The 13,128-nt window shown below is 45.3% G+C and overlaps 1 protein-coding gene across 1 annotated transcript in view; it reads left to right on the top strand.

Moving 5' to 3' along the window:
• Window positions 1-11,712, top strand: part of chrna6 (cholinergic receptor, nicotinic, alpha 6) — a 47,867-nt gene extending 36,155 nt beyond the window's left edge. Inside the window, exon 10 of the mRNA XM_045714183.1 lies at window positions 11,535-11,712. Coding sequence (XP_045570139.1) covers window positions 11,535-11,543 — 9 coding nt within the window. The 3' untranslated portion in view covers window positions 11,544-11,712. The remainder of the gene's footprint in view (window positions 1-11,534) is intronic.
• Window positions 11,713-13,128: the final 1,416 nt, after the last annotated feature.

Below are 13,128 nucleotides of genomic sequence, written 5' to 3'. Positions count from 1 at the left end.
CAGTGATCCCAGGCCACATAACGGAAACAGAACCCACACCAGTGATCCCAGGCCACATAACGGAATCAGAACTCACACCAGTGATCCCAGGCCACATAACGGAAACAGAACCCACACCAGTGATCCCAGGCCACATAACGGAATCAGAACCCACACCAGTGATCCCAGGCCACATAACGGAAACAGAACCCACACCAGTGATCCCAGGCCACATAATGGAAACAGAACCCACACCAGTGATCCCAGGCCACATAACGGAATCAGAACCCACACCAGTGATCCCAGGCCACATAACGGAAACAGAACCCACACCAGTGATCCCAGGCCACATAACGGAATCAGAACCCACACCAGTGATCCCCTAACTCTGCTTTAAACATCCACCTTTGAAAACAGCCTGTAGGAGTAAACAAAGCGTATCAAGTTAAAGCGTTGGCCAACCATGTACTACACCAGAACCTTAAGGGGTAGTTGTCACCAACGCACTCCTACACACACAAATAATAAATGAATCATCTTCTTCTGATTGATTTTCTTGAAGACGGATGGTCAATCTCTGAATCAACCCCTACCCTGACCCCTGACCCCTACACTCTCTCTGATAGCCTCTCACTGTTGATCTGTATTGATTAAGCCAATAGGGCGTCTTTGGCAGAGGTCCTCACATTCATTCATAGCCTGGTTCCATATCTGTTTGTGTTGGCCAAAAGATGTTGGACCAGGCTACTAACGTATTGCTTACACTCATGTCTTTCAGATCAAGCTCTATGCATCCACCATGCACACGTCAGGGGGTCAAAGGGACACGGTTGATTTGAGATCCGTGCCTCGTGGGGACGGCTGCTGAGAAACTATGTGGACTAGTCCTCTATTTCATCCCTTTTCTTCCTCTCCACCTTTCCTTCCTTCCCTCCGTTGGAGCTGTCAGAGCTCATCACTCCGTCTTCCCCATGTCCCTGTATGGTGAAGGCCTGTTGGGGACACGGAAGTACACACAAACACACACACCGTGAGACCCAGAAGATCACAGTCAGTTTGACTCACTTGGTAATGTAATCTTCTAGGCCAGGTCATTGTGCCATGAAGGTTTTAGCCCAGAGGACAGAGACACTGGGGAGGACAGGGAAGTGTGTGTGTGTGTGTGTGTGTGTGTGTGTGTGTGTGTGTGTGTGTGTGTGTGTGTGTGTGTGTGTGTGTGTGTGCGTGCGTGTGTGTGTGTGGCCTAGTGCTACATGGACACAGTTAATAAGGGCCTAATAAAAGGCAAGTGGAGACGCATGGCCTGACTGGGTGAACAGAACTGTTATGGTCACGGTCGGCTGAGCGGACACACACACACACACACACACACACACACATAGAGCTGTTATGGAAGTAGTCTTTGGTTTAAGGGTTTCTGAAGTATCACTGGAGTTATTTCTGCTATGGATAGAGGGAGGAATGGAGGGGTGAAGAGAGGAAGTGATGAAGAGAGAGAGAGAGAGAGAGGTTAGGTAGTGCAGTATATATGTGGCCCAAGTGGGTATGCTATACAGCAGGTGGGGAGAGTGAGAGAGGGTGGAGGAAGAGGCTTGGCCATCTTGTTGTTAAGACATGAATAATCTGAGTTAGGCTCACAGAAGTATACCTTCGGAGGAGCGGCTTCTATGAAGGAACTGTGAATGTCTTTGAACTTCAGAGAGTTGGCTTAACGTTGGACAAGAGCCAGCTAGCTAACAAGTTTGTGTGTGCAGAGAGGCACCAGAATTACAATTAAAACCCGTCTTACCTTTTTGTAGTTAATGAATGCAATGTGAAACATGAACCTTGTAAACCTTGTAATACAGGAGATTATGCTTCGGAGAGGGGAGGGGCTACAGTAGACTATGTTTCAGGGGGGAGGGGCTACAGTAGAATATGCTTCGGAGAGGGGAGGGGCTACAGTAGACTATGTTTCGGAGGGGGGAGGGGCTACAGTAGACTATGTTTCGGAGGGGGAGGGGCTACAGTAGACTATGTTTCGGAGGGGGAGGGGCTACAGTAGACTATGTTTCGGAGGGGGAGGGGCTACAGTAGACTATGTTTCGGAGGGGGAGGGGCTACAGTAGACTATGTTTCGGAGGGGGAGGGGCTACAGTAGACTATGTTTCGGAGGGGGAGGGGCTACAGTAGACTATGTTTCAGAGGGGGAGGGGCTACAGTAGACTATGCTTCGGAGGGAGGAGGGGCTACAGTAGACTATGCTTTGGAGGGGGAGGAGCTACAGTAGACTGTTTCAGAGGGGGAGGGGCTACAGTAGACTATGTTTCGGAGGGGGAGGGGCTACAGTAGACTATGTTTCGGAGGGGGAGGGGCTACAGTAGACTATGTTTCGGAGGGGGAGGGGCTACAGTAGACTATGTTTCGGCGGGAGGGGCTACAGTGAATATGCTTCGGGGGAGGGGCTACAGTAGACTATGCATCGGGGGGAGGGGCTACAGTAGAATATGCTTCGGAGAGGGGAGGGGCTACAGTAGACTATGCTTCAGAGTGGGGAGGGACTACAGTAGACTATGCTTCAGAGGGGGGAGGGGCTACAGTAGACTATGCTTCGGAGAGGGGAGGGGCTACAGTAGACTATGCTTCGGATAGGGGAGGGGCTACAGTAGACTATGCTTCAGAGGGGGGAGGGGCTACAGTAGACTATGCTTCAGAGGGGGGAGGGGCTACAGTAGACTATGCTTCGGAGAGGGGAGGGGCTACAGTAGACTATGCTTCGGAGAGGGGCTACAGTAGACTATGTGTTGGAAAGGGGAGGGGCTACAATAGACTATGCTTCGGATAGGGGAGGGGCTACAGTAGACTATGCTTCGGAGGTAGGAGGGGCTACGGTAGACTATGCTTCGGAAGAGGAGGGGCTACAGTAGACTATGCTTTGGAGGGGGGAGGGGCTACAGTAGACTATGCTTTGGAGGTAGGAGGGGCTACAGTAGACTATGCTTTGGAGGTAGGAGGGGCTACAGTAGACTATGCTTTGGAGGGGGAGGGGCTACAGTAAACTATGCTTCAGAGAAGGAGGGGCATGTAGCCAACACACTCACACACACACTGGCAAATATTTTCAGCTGCACACTAGAATCTGAGTGAAAGAGTAAGGGCTTTGCAGTGGTGCTTTGTTGCATTTTTTGTGTGACAAAAAAAAATCACTTAACATAAAGGAAATTGGAGAAGTAAAGGGAGGAAAAAGAAATTATATTAGAGAAGTAAAGGTAGGACGTAATAGAAAGGGTATAGAAGGAAAGGGGATAGGTAGTAAGTATAAAAAAATATAGTAGAAATATAGAAGGAAAAATTAATATTAAGGAAGGGATAGGTAATAGAAAGGGTATAGAAGGAAAGGGGATAGGTAGTAGAAAGGGTATAGAAGGAAAGGGGATAGGTAGTAGAAAGGGTATAGAAGGAAAGGGAGGAGGTAGTAGAAAGTATATAGAAGGAAAGGGGATAGGTAGTAGAAAGGGTATAGAAGGAAAGGGGATAGGTAATAGAAAGGATATAGAAGGAAAGGGGATAGGTAGTAGAAAGGGTATAGAAGGAAAGGGGATAGGTAGTAGAAAGGGTATAGAAGGAAAGGGGATAGGTAGTAGAAAGGGTATTGAAGGAAAGGGAGGAGGTAGTAGAAAGGGTATAGAAGGAAAGGGGATAGGTAGTAGAAAGGGTATAGAAGGAAAGGGAGGAGGTAGTAGAAAGTATATAGAAGGAAAGGGGATAGGTAATAGAAAGGGTATAGAAGGAAAGGGGATAGGTAGTAGAAAGGGTATAGAAGGAAAGGGAGGAGATAATAGAAAGGGTATAGAAGGAAAGGGGAAAGGTAGTATAAAGGGTATAGAAGTAAATGGAGGAGGTAGTAGAAAGGGTATAGAAGGAAAGGGAGGAGGTAGTATAAAGGGTATAGAAGGAAAGGGGAGGAGGTAATAGGAAGGGTATAGAAGGAAAGGGGAGGAGGTAGTAGAAAGGGTATAGAAGGAAAGGGAGGAGGTAGTAGAAAGGGTATAGAAGGAAATGGAGGAGGTAGTAGAAAGGGTATAGAAGGAAATGGAGGAGGTAGTAGAAAGGGTATAGAAGGAAATGGAGGAGGTAGTATAAAGGGTATAGAAGGAAAGGGCGGAGGTAGTAGAAAGGGTATAGAAGGAAAGGGAGGAGGTAGTAGAAAGGGTATAGAAGGAAAGGGAGGAGGTAGTAGAAAGGGTATAGAAGGAAAGGGAGGAGGTAGTAGAAAGGGTATAGAAGGAAATGGAGGAGCTAGTATAAAGGTGTATAGAAGGAAAGGGAGGAGGTAGTAGAAAGGGTATAGAAAGAAAGGGAGGAGGTAGTAGAAAGGGTATAGAAGGAAAGGGGAGGAGGTAATAGGAAGGGTATAGAAGGAAAGGGGAGGAGGTAGTAGAAAGGGTATTGAAGGAAAGGGAGGAGGTAGTAGAAAGGGTATAGAAGGAAATGGAGGAGGTAGTAGAAAGGGTATTGAAGGAAAGGGAGGAGGTAGTAGAAAGGGTATAGAAGGAAAGGGAGGAGGTAGTAGAAAGGGTATAGAAGGAAATATAGGAGGTAGTAGAAAGGGTATAGAAGGAAAGGGAGGAGGTAGTAGAAAGGGTATTGAAGGAAAGGGAGGAGGTAGTATAAAGGGTATAGAAGGAAATGGAGGAGGTAGTATAAAGGGTATAGAAGGAAAGGGAGGAGGTAGTAGAAAGGGTATTGAAGGAAAGGGAGGAGGTAGTAGAAAGGGTATTGAAGGAAAGGGAGGAGGTAGTAGAAAGGGTATTGAAGGAAAGGGCGGAGGTAGTAGAAAGGGTATAGAAGGAAAGGGAGGAGGTAGTAGAAAGGGTATAGAAGGAAATGGAGGAGGTAGTAGAAAGGGTATAGAAGGAAAGGGAGGAGGTAGTAGAAAGGGTATTGAAGGAAATGGAGGAGGTAGTAGAAAGGGTATTGAAGGAAATGGAGGAGGTAGTATAAAGGGTATAGAAGGAAAGGGAGGAGGTAGTAGAAAGGGTATAGAAGGAAAGGGAGGAGGTAGTAGAAAGGGTATAGAAGGAAAGGGAGGAGGTAGTAGAAAGGGTATTGAAGGAAATGGAGGAGGTAGTAGAAAGGGTATTGAAGGAAAGGGAGGAGGTAGTAGAAAGGGTATTGAAGGAAAGGGAGGAGGTAGTAGAAAGGGTATAGAAGGAAAGGGAGGAGGTAGTAGAAAGGGTATTGAAGGAAATGGAGGAGGTAGTAGAAAGGGTATTGAAGGAAAGGGAGGAGGTAGTAGAAAGGGTATAGAAGGAAAGGGAGGAGGTAGTAGAAAGGGTATTGAAGGAAAGGGAGGAGGTAGTAGAAAGGGTATTGAAGGAAAGGGCGGAGGTAGTAGAAAGGGTATAGAAGGAAATGGAGGAGGTAGTAGAAAGGGTATAGAAGGAAAGGGAGGAGGTAGTAGAAAGGGTATTGAAGGAAATGGAGGAGGTAGTAGAAAGGGTATAGAAGGAAAGGGAGGAGGTAGTAGAAAGGGTATTGAAGGAAATGGAGGAGGTAGTAGAAAGGGTATTGAAGGAAAGGGAGGAGGTAGTAGAAAGGGTATAGAAGGAAAGGGAGGAGGTAGTAGAAAGGGTATAGAAGGAAAGGGAGGAGGTAGTAGAAAGGGTATTGAAGGAAAGGGCGTACAATATAAGAAGAGTTAGGGGGGAGGACAGCTTTGACTCTGTCTTCTTTCTTTTTCACTGTGTGTGTGTGTGTGTGTGTGTGTGTGTGTGTGTGTGTGTGTGTGTGTGTGTGTGTGTGTGTGTGTGTGCTTTTGCGTGTGTATGTGTGTGTGCCTTTGTTTTCATAAGTACCCCTAGTAAATGTACGATGCAGTGACTGTGACAAAACAAGATAATCACATTGCACAGGACTTAATAAAAAGCCAGGGAATGAAGCAACCTGAACAACAACAACAAGGGTTCAGTGTAGCCTGTGTAATTATCCCACTTATAGTCATAGCGGTAGAAGTCGGTGCCATTTCAGATGAGGGAGGATGATTCTTTTTATTAATGAGCATGGCCTTATTTCTATTACAACATAATGGATGACTGTCATTCATATTCCATTCACCCAGTTCAATGTAACAGTGATAGGTTCAGGCTACTACATGATGCTCTAATGTTCCCTATAGCCATCATGAGGTTGCTACAACCTAGCCTATGAATGAAAGTTTACAGCGTACAGTACTGTAGGTGCAAAGGTCAAGAGAATTTTGAGTAGTCGAGGTGACAGACAGTGACACATTCAATACCACCTTGCACACTCTCACCTGCATCCAGCTGATCTAGGGTGTAATTTATTATTCATTTTATTTAACCTTTATTTAACTTGGCAAGTCAGTTAAGAACAAATTCTTATTTACAATGACAGCCTAGGAACAGTGGGTTAACTGCCTTGTTCAGGGGCAGAACAACAGATTTTTACCTTGTCAGCTCGGGGATTTGATCTAGCAACCTTTCAGTTACTGGCCTAACACTCTAACCACTAGGCTACCTGTCGTAATCATTAGTCCAACAGTTGCAAACTACAGATTCTATTAGACAAATGCAGGTTTGATTCTCCACGTTTCGTTCCATTTGCTTCCTCTTAAGAAACATTTTTCAACAGAATCGGCTCAATGAATACACCCCTGATCACATACAAACAGAGTTTTCTTTCATAGTAGCCACATACAAACAGTTTTCTTTCACAGCAGCCACATACAAACAGAGTTTTCTTTCATAGCAGCCACATACAAACAGTTTTCTTTCACAGCAGCCACATACAAACAGTTTTCTTTCACAGCAGCCACATACAGAGTTTTCTTTCATAGCAGCCACATACAAACAGAGTTTTCTTTCATAGCAGCCACATACAAACAGTTTTCTTTCATAGCAGCTACATACAAACATAGTTTTCTTTCACAGCAGCCACATACAGAGTTTTCTTTCACAGCAGCCACATACAAACAGAGTTTTCTTTCATAGCAGCCACATACAAACAGTTTTCTTTCATAGCAGCTACATACAAACAGAGTTTTCTTTCATAGCAGCTACATACAAACAGAGTTTTCTTTCATAGCAGCTACATACAAACAGAGTTTTCTTTCACAGCAGCCACATACAAACAGAGTTTTCTTTCATAGCAGCCACATACAAACAGAGTTTTCTTTCATAGCAGCTACATACAAACAGAGTTTTCTTTCATAGCAGCTACATACAAACAGAGTTTTCTTTCACAGCAGCTACATACAAACAGGTTTTCTTTCACAGCAGCCACATACAAACAGAGTTTTCTTTCACAGCAGCCACATACAAACAGCTCATTGTATATATAACTCCTTTTCGCATCTACTGTATCTACGCCCTCTCCTCATTTCACCTTTTCCCTTCTCTTGTGGACTTCCGTGCACAATACATTAGCTGTCTGTGACCAGGCGAAAAAACCTTTTCAAGCCAAACCTTCATATCATGACCGCTAACCGCTACACACAGCCTACATCGTTGTCACGTCATAGTCAACATAACTACTAGAACTAACATGTTAGTAAACCCGCAACAATCGTGCAGTACAGTGTACAGTCAGCAAGCAGTTGCACTTGTGGGCCCCGGTGGCTATATAATTAATAAAACCAAAAGCTTAACTTGACTTGGAAGAGTTCCAGTGTTGGATAGCCATAGCCAGCTAGCTAACATAGCATCCCTCTCTGTTTTAGCCGGGTGTTTGAGTAGACTAAACTAGCTTGCTAAGAAAGTGAAAGTGAAAAAAAGATATACCCCAAAATATAGCTCTTTCTCTCTCTCCTCTCTCTCTCTCTCTCTCTTTCTCTCTACTTGTCCTTAATTTTGGAAATACATTGTTCAAAACTGTTCAACTATTGTCTTTCTCTGAGTCAACTACTCACCACATGTTATGCATTGCAGTGCTATCTATCTGTAGCTTATACTTTCAGTACTAGATTCATTCTCTGATCCTTTGATTGGGTGGACAACATATCAGTTCATGCTGCAAGAACTCTGATAAGTTGGAGGATGTCCTCCGGAAGTTGTCATAATTACTGTGTAAGTCTAAGGAAGGGGGTCAGAACCATGAGCCTCCTAGGTTTTGTATTGAAGTCAATGTACACAGAGGAGGACGGAAGCTAGCTGTCCTCTGGCTATACCATGGTGCTACTCTACAGAGTCCTGTTGAGGCTACTATAGACCTTCATTGCAAAATAGTGTGTTTTAATCAATTATTTGGTGAAGTGAATATATTTACTATTGTTTTATCTAAAAATTATAACTTTTTTAATGTTTCACTATTTACATTTTTATGAAATTCACTGAGGTGGGTGGTCCCTCACTTCCTCCTCTGAGGAGCCCCCACTGATTTTTGCTGTGGAACATTTGTTGGCAAGCTGCTGAAGTGAAGATAATGTAGTGGGATAATAATTTATTTTGTGGTAAATAGATGGGAGGAGTATGAATGCAATGAATAAAGTGTCTGAGAAGGGAAGGAAAAGTATGTTGTTGGTAGTATGGAAAACACAAGACACACACGCACTCCTACACACACACACACACACACACACACACCATACACACACACACACACACACACACACACACACACACACACACACACACACACACACACACACACACACACGAACCCTGTGGAGAGAGAACACACTTCACACAGATTAGAGAGGAGAGAGGGATAAAAGAAGGTAAATATTCAAACTAATCTCTCCTTCTCTTCTTCGGGGGAATGTCAATTCACTCCCCAGGACTCTCTTCTCTCTTCTTCCCTACGTTGGAGCATTTCTCTAGGGTGGTGTGTGTGTGTGTGTGTGTGTGTGTGTGTGTGTGTGTGTGTGTGTGTGTGTGTGTGTGTGTGTGTGTGTGTGTGTGTGTGTGTGTGTGTGTGTGTGTGTGTGTGTGTGTGTTTTTATACTTCCATGTGACTTCTGATTGCTGTTGTGGATTCGTCTAACTAATTTCCCCTAATATTTCCAAAGTGCCGTGTTTGACTTCAGGCCTGTAGTTTTTCTTTGACACAACTGCAGCGGTGACCTTGACTTACTAACACTATATAGAAGTGAAGCTACGGTGCAAATGGACCCATTCATTATTCAACACTCTGAATCTTTTACTGTGTTCCCAGTCCACTTGTCTGGCTGTGCTACACACACACGCGCACACACGTGCACGCACACACACACACACACACGAGGAAAGCATCAGAGACAGGCTTCCTGTATGGTGACATCTGAAATCCCCATAACACCTTCCCTCTCCAAGACTTTCTGAGGATTCCAGACTTTTCCTGAGAGAGAGAGAGAGAGAGAGAGAGAGAGAGAGAGAGAGAGAGAGAGAGAGAGAGAGAGAGAGAGAGAGAGTCCATGATTTTGTGAGGTTAGAGAGTGCGTTCCCCTTAGCACCCAGTACAACACCTACCTCATCTGTTCCTTCGTCTCTGGTCCACATGGGTGTAGGTTCTAAGAATGCACTTGTATGTCTATGAACACACACTAAGGGGGTGTGTGTGTGTGATAGAGAATGTAATTGCTATCACTAGGGCCCAGTGAAGCGTTGCTAACCAGGAGGAGTCTCTCTCTCAATAATAGATGGTGTTGTGAAGACTACGGTACCACTACCACTACTTGGCCTATTTAACTTCCACAGCTTTTCTTCCAACATAGTGCTTTAGTAGGTCATAGCAAGACAAAACATGGCATGTTCAGTATTTCCATATGGTAAGGTTAACCTTTGACCTTGTGAAGAGAGAAGACCTGGCATCTTTGTTTTATTTGGGATACTAAGTGTTTATTTAAGGCTCAATTCTGTCAAACCTGCTACATTACATTTACACATTTAGCTATTTTTCTTTTGGTAAAATATAACAACAGGCTTTCTTGGGTACCGTCTAAAAACTACTACTCCAGATGTGATCTATCTAACTGAAATGGATGTCAGTGTGCTGCTAGTAGTTTAGCTTCCTCCACGGTCCCTGTCCCTGTCCCTGTCCCTGTCCCTGTCCCTGCCCTTGTCCCTGTCCCTGTCATCCTCTGCTCACCCTGCTTGACTACATAGAGTACCAACTGTTTGAGCTACAGAAAAATATCAAATTTTAGCTCCATCCACGAAGTTTCAAGCTAGCTGTGGAGTGAGCTTACTGTACATTCTTATCTCTGATACATAACATTAAAAAAGAAACGACTCAAACATATGACGATTAAAGTTACCCCCAAAACATCACGACTCAAAATAAGCCATCATACTGTCTTTCTCCCCATTATAAAAGGTTAACATGAGTTTGCCGTCCATAGTTCTGACACATCGATAGATCAAAAGGATAGAGCACTGTGGACATCTATCTGAGCTCTGCCCCGTTCATTCTATCACACGTTTAATGATGACTAACTACCTGGATCCTCTCGGAACCCTTTTCCTGTTAATCCTCCCCTGGTTTGAACAATCGTTAGAACCCTCATTAAGAGCGAGCGCCAGAGAGAGAAGGAGTGGGTGGTGATAATTAGTAACCATTGTTGGCGCAGCAGGGTTTAGCTTTGCTCCCCCCGTCTGTACACTGTCAGTTTCCTCTCGCTTATGGCAGTTTGTGTTTGTAACGTATACGCCGGTAGTCAGAAAGCCGGTACAGAAGGTGAGTTTTAATGCTGAACAGATACAAAGGAACAAACATGGGAAGCGTACTGAACGTGACAGGAAAAACAATAACACCTCAGGACAACAGAGGGCTAAATAAAGGGGAAGTTATCAGGGAAGTGAAGTCCAGGTGTGCCTAATGATGAGGCACAGGTGTGCATAGTGATGGGTTGCCAGGACCGGTGGTCAGTAGAGCGGGGACGTTGAGCGACAGAGAAGGGGAGCAGAGGTAGACGTGAGTGTTATTGTGAATGAAACAGCTTTAACGTACTCAATCAAAGCAGTGGAGGTGACTGAGGAATGCTTTGACACAAAATGGCTGCAGTGCTTACATCACAATCTCAGCTGCTGCTGATTAGTTGAATACGGTGTGTTTGAGCAAAATCCTACCCACCCAATAGCTCTCTAGAAGGAGGGATGGCAGAACATGTAGCTGAATCATCTGTGTTAGAGCAAGGCTGGAGCAAAAGCCTGCTCACCTACTGTAGTAGCTCCAGGCCTGCGGTGTAGCATGTGTGGAGGAGTGATATTTGTATGGCTACAGAATGTTGTGTTCCTATCAGCTGTATTGTACAGCTTCACAGCTCCACCACCCTGAGGATAGTAGAGCTGCTTCAAACACCACCACCACCACCACTCTCTAACCCCTACACACCGCTTCCTGGCTGGAAATAAAGATGTGTGTGTGTGTGTACATCCATCTCTCTCTGTGTGGGTGTGTTAAACGGAGTGTACTGTGTGTGTGTGTGTGTGTGTGTGTGTGTGTGTGTGTGTGTGTGTGTGTGTGTGTGTGTGTGTGTGTGTGTGTGTGTGTGTGTGTGTGTGTGTCTGAGAGAGGTGCAGGGAACTTGTCTTTGTGATTCAGGCCCTGTCTAAATCCAGATCGTTTCTTTGTGACAGCTTCAATGAGAGAAGAACAGGGGAAGAGAAGGCTCAAAGAGACAAACTTACATAACAGCAGAAACCGTCCACAGACTCCTGACCTCACATAGTGCCCACCTTGCAGCAAACATCACCGTATTACTGTTCTATTGTACTTTTATAACCAGACTGTTGTATTGTACTGTTGTAGAAGAATTTACGCCTAAATGTAGAATAAAGATCTACTCTATTCTTTGAAGCCAAGCTGATATCTATAGTGTGGTTGTCAATTCAAACCTTCGCCATATAACAACTGCATGAAAACCTAATGACAACTGTCTCGACAGTATGAGAGAGTCTGTTTTTCGTCTGTCGGTAATTGTCATGAGCTGCACATGTGATGTACACATATGGAATGATGCTTATGGATTGACAGCTGCATTAACTACATGAATGGCATCACACACACATAGTATGGTTTCAAACGACACTGTTTAATCACCACAAACTGACAGACATGTTAGATACTGACAATATGAGAATGTTTCTGTGTTAAATCTCATTGTGTTATGGGGACAGCCCACTCTCCTCCTTCTCCCTCCCTCCACCACCTCTCCATATCCCCTCACTCTCTCTCCCTCTCTCTCTCGCTCTCCCTCTATCATCTACCTCCCTCTCTCTACCTTCCCTGCCCTCTCACTCCATCCTTCCTTTCCAGCCCTTCCTTCCCTCGTCTACATCCCTCTCTCTCCCTCCCTCTACCACCTCTCCATATCCCTTTCTCTCTCTCTCCCTCTCTCTCTCTCCCTCTACCACCTCTCCATATCCCTCTTTCTCCCCCTCTCTCTACCATCTCCCTCCCTCTCTCTCTCTCTCTCTCTCTCTCTCTCCCTCTCTCTCTCTCTCTCCCTCCCTTTCTCTCCCTCTCTCTACCATCTATCTCCCTCCCCTCCACTCCCTCCCTCCTTTCCATCCCTTCCTTCCCTCGTCTACATCTCTCTCTCTCTCTCTCTCTCTGTCTCTCTCTCTCTCTCTCTCTCCCTCGTCTACATCCCTCTTTCTCTCCCTCATCTATCCCTGTCTTTCTTCCTGTCTGTCCCTCTTGCCCCTCAGCATGTGCTGGTCAGCAGGCCTGCCAGTATTCCTTCCTTTCCGAATCATTAGGAATCAACCGGTTCCAGTCGGAACGTCCATCGGAAAGCTGGGAACGTCGGAGCGCACGCAGCTGCTCCCGGGATCCCACGGCAACTGGGGCGGAAAATCATGATCATCACATTGTCATAATCACGGATCACTGTCTCTCTCTATCTATCTATTTATCTCTCTCTCTCTATTTATATCTCTGTCTCTGTCTCTCTTTCTCTCGTCTCTCTCTTTCTTGTCTCTCTCTCTCTCTCTCTCTCTCTCTCTCTCTCTCTCTCGCTCTTGTCTCTCTCGCTCTCCAACTGCCCACTGCCATAGGGAGAGACAGTGTAGAAGTCTGAGATGGTGTGTTGTGTGTGTCTGTGTTGACAACTGTGTTAGTGAACACGTGTGTGTCTCTGTAAACGTGTGTGTGTGTGTGTGTGTGTGTGTGTGTGTGTGTGTGTGTGTGTGTGTGTGTGTGTGTGTGTGTGTGTGTGTGTGTGTGTGT

This window comes from Salmo salar, unplaced genomic scaffold, assembly GCF_905237065.1.
Source record: "Salmo salar unplaced genomic scaffold, Ssal_v3.1, whole genome shotgun sequence".
NCBI classification, from domain to species: domain Eukaryota; kingdom Metazoa; phylum Chordata; class Actinopteri; order Salmoniformes; family Salmonidae; genus Salmo; species Salmo salar.
Note: the sequence above shows the minus strand (reverse complement) of the source record. Positions and strands in the feature narration are given on the sequence as shown.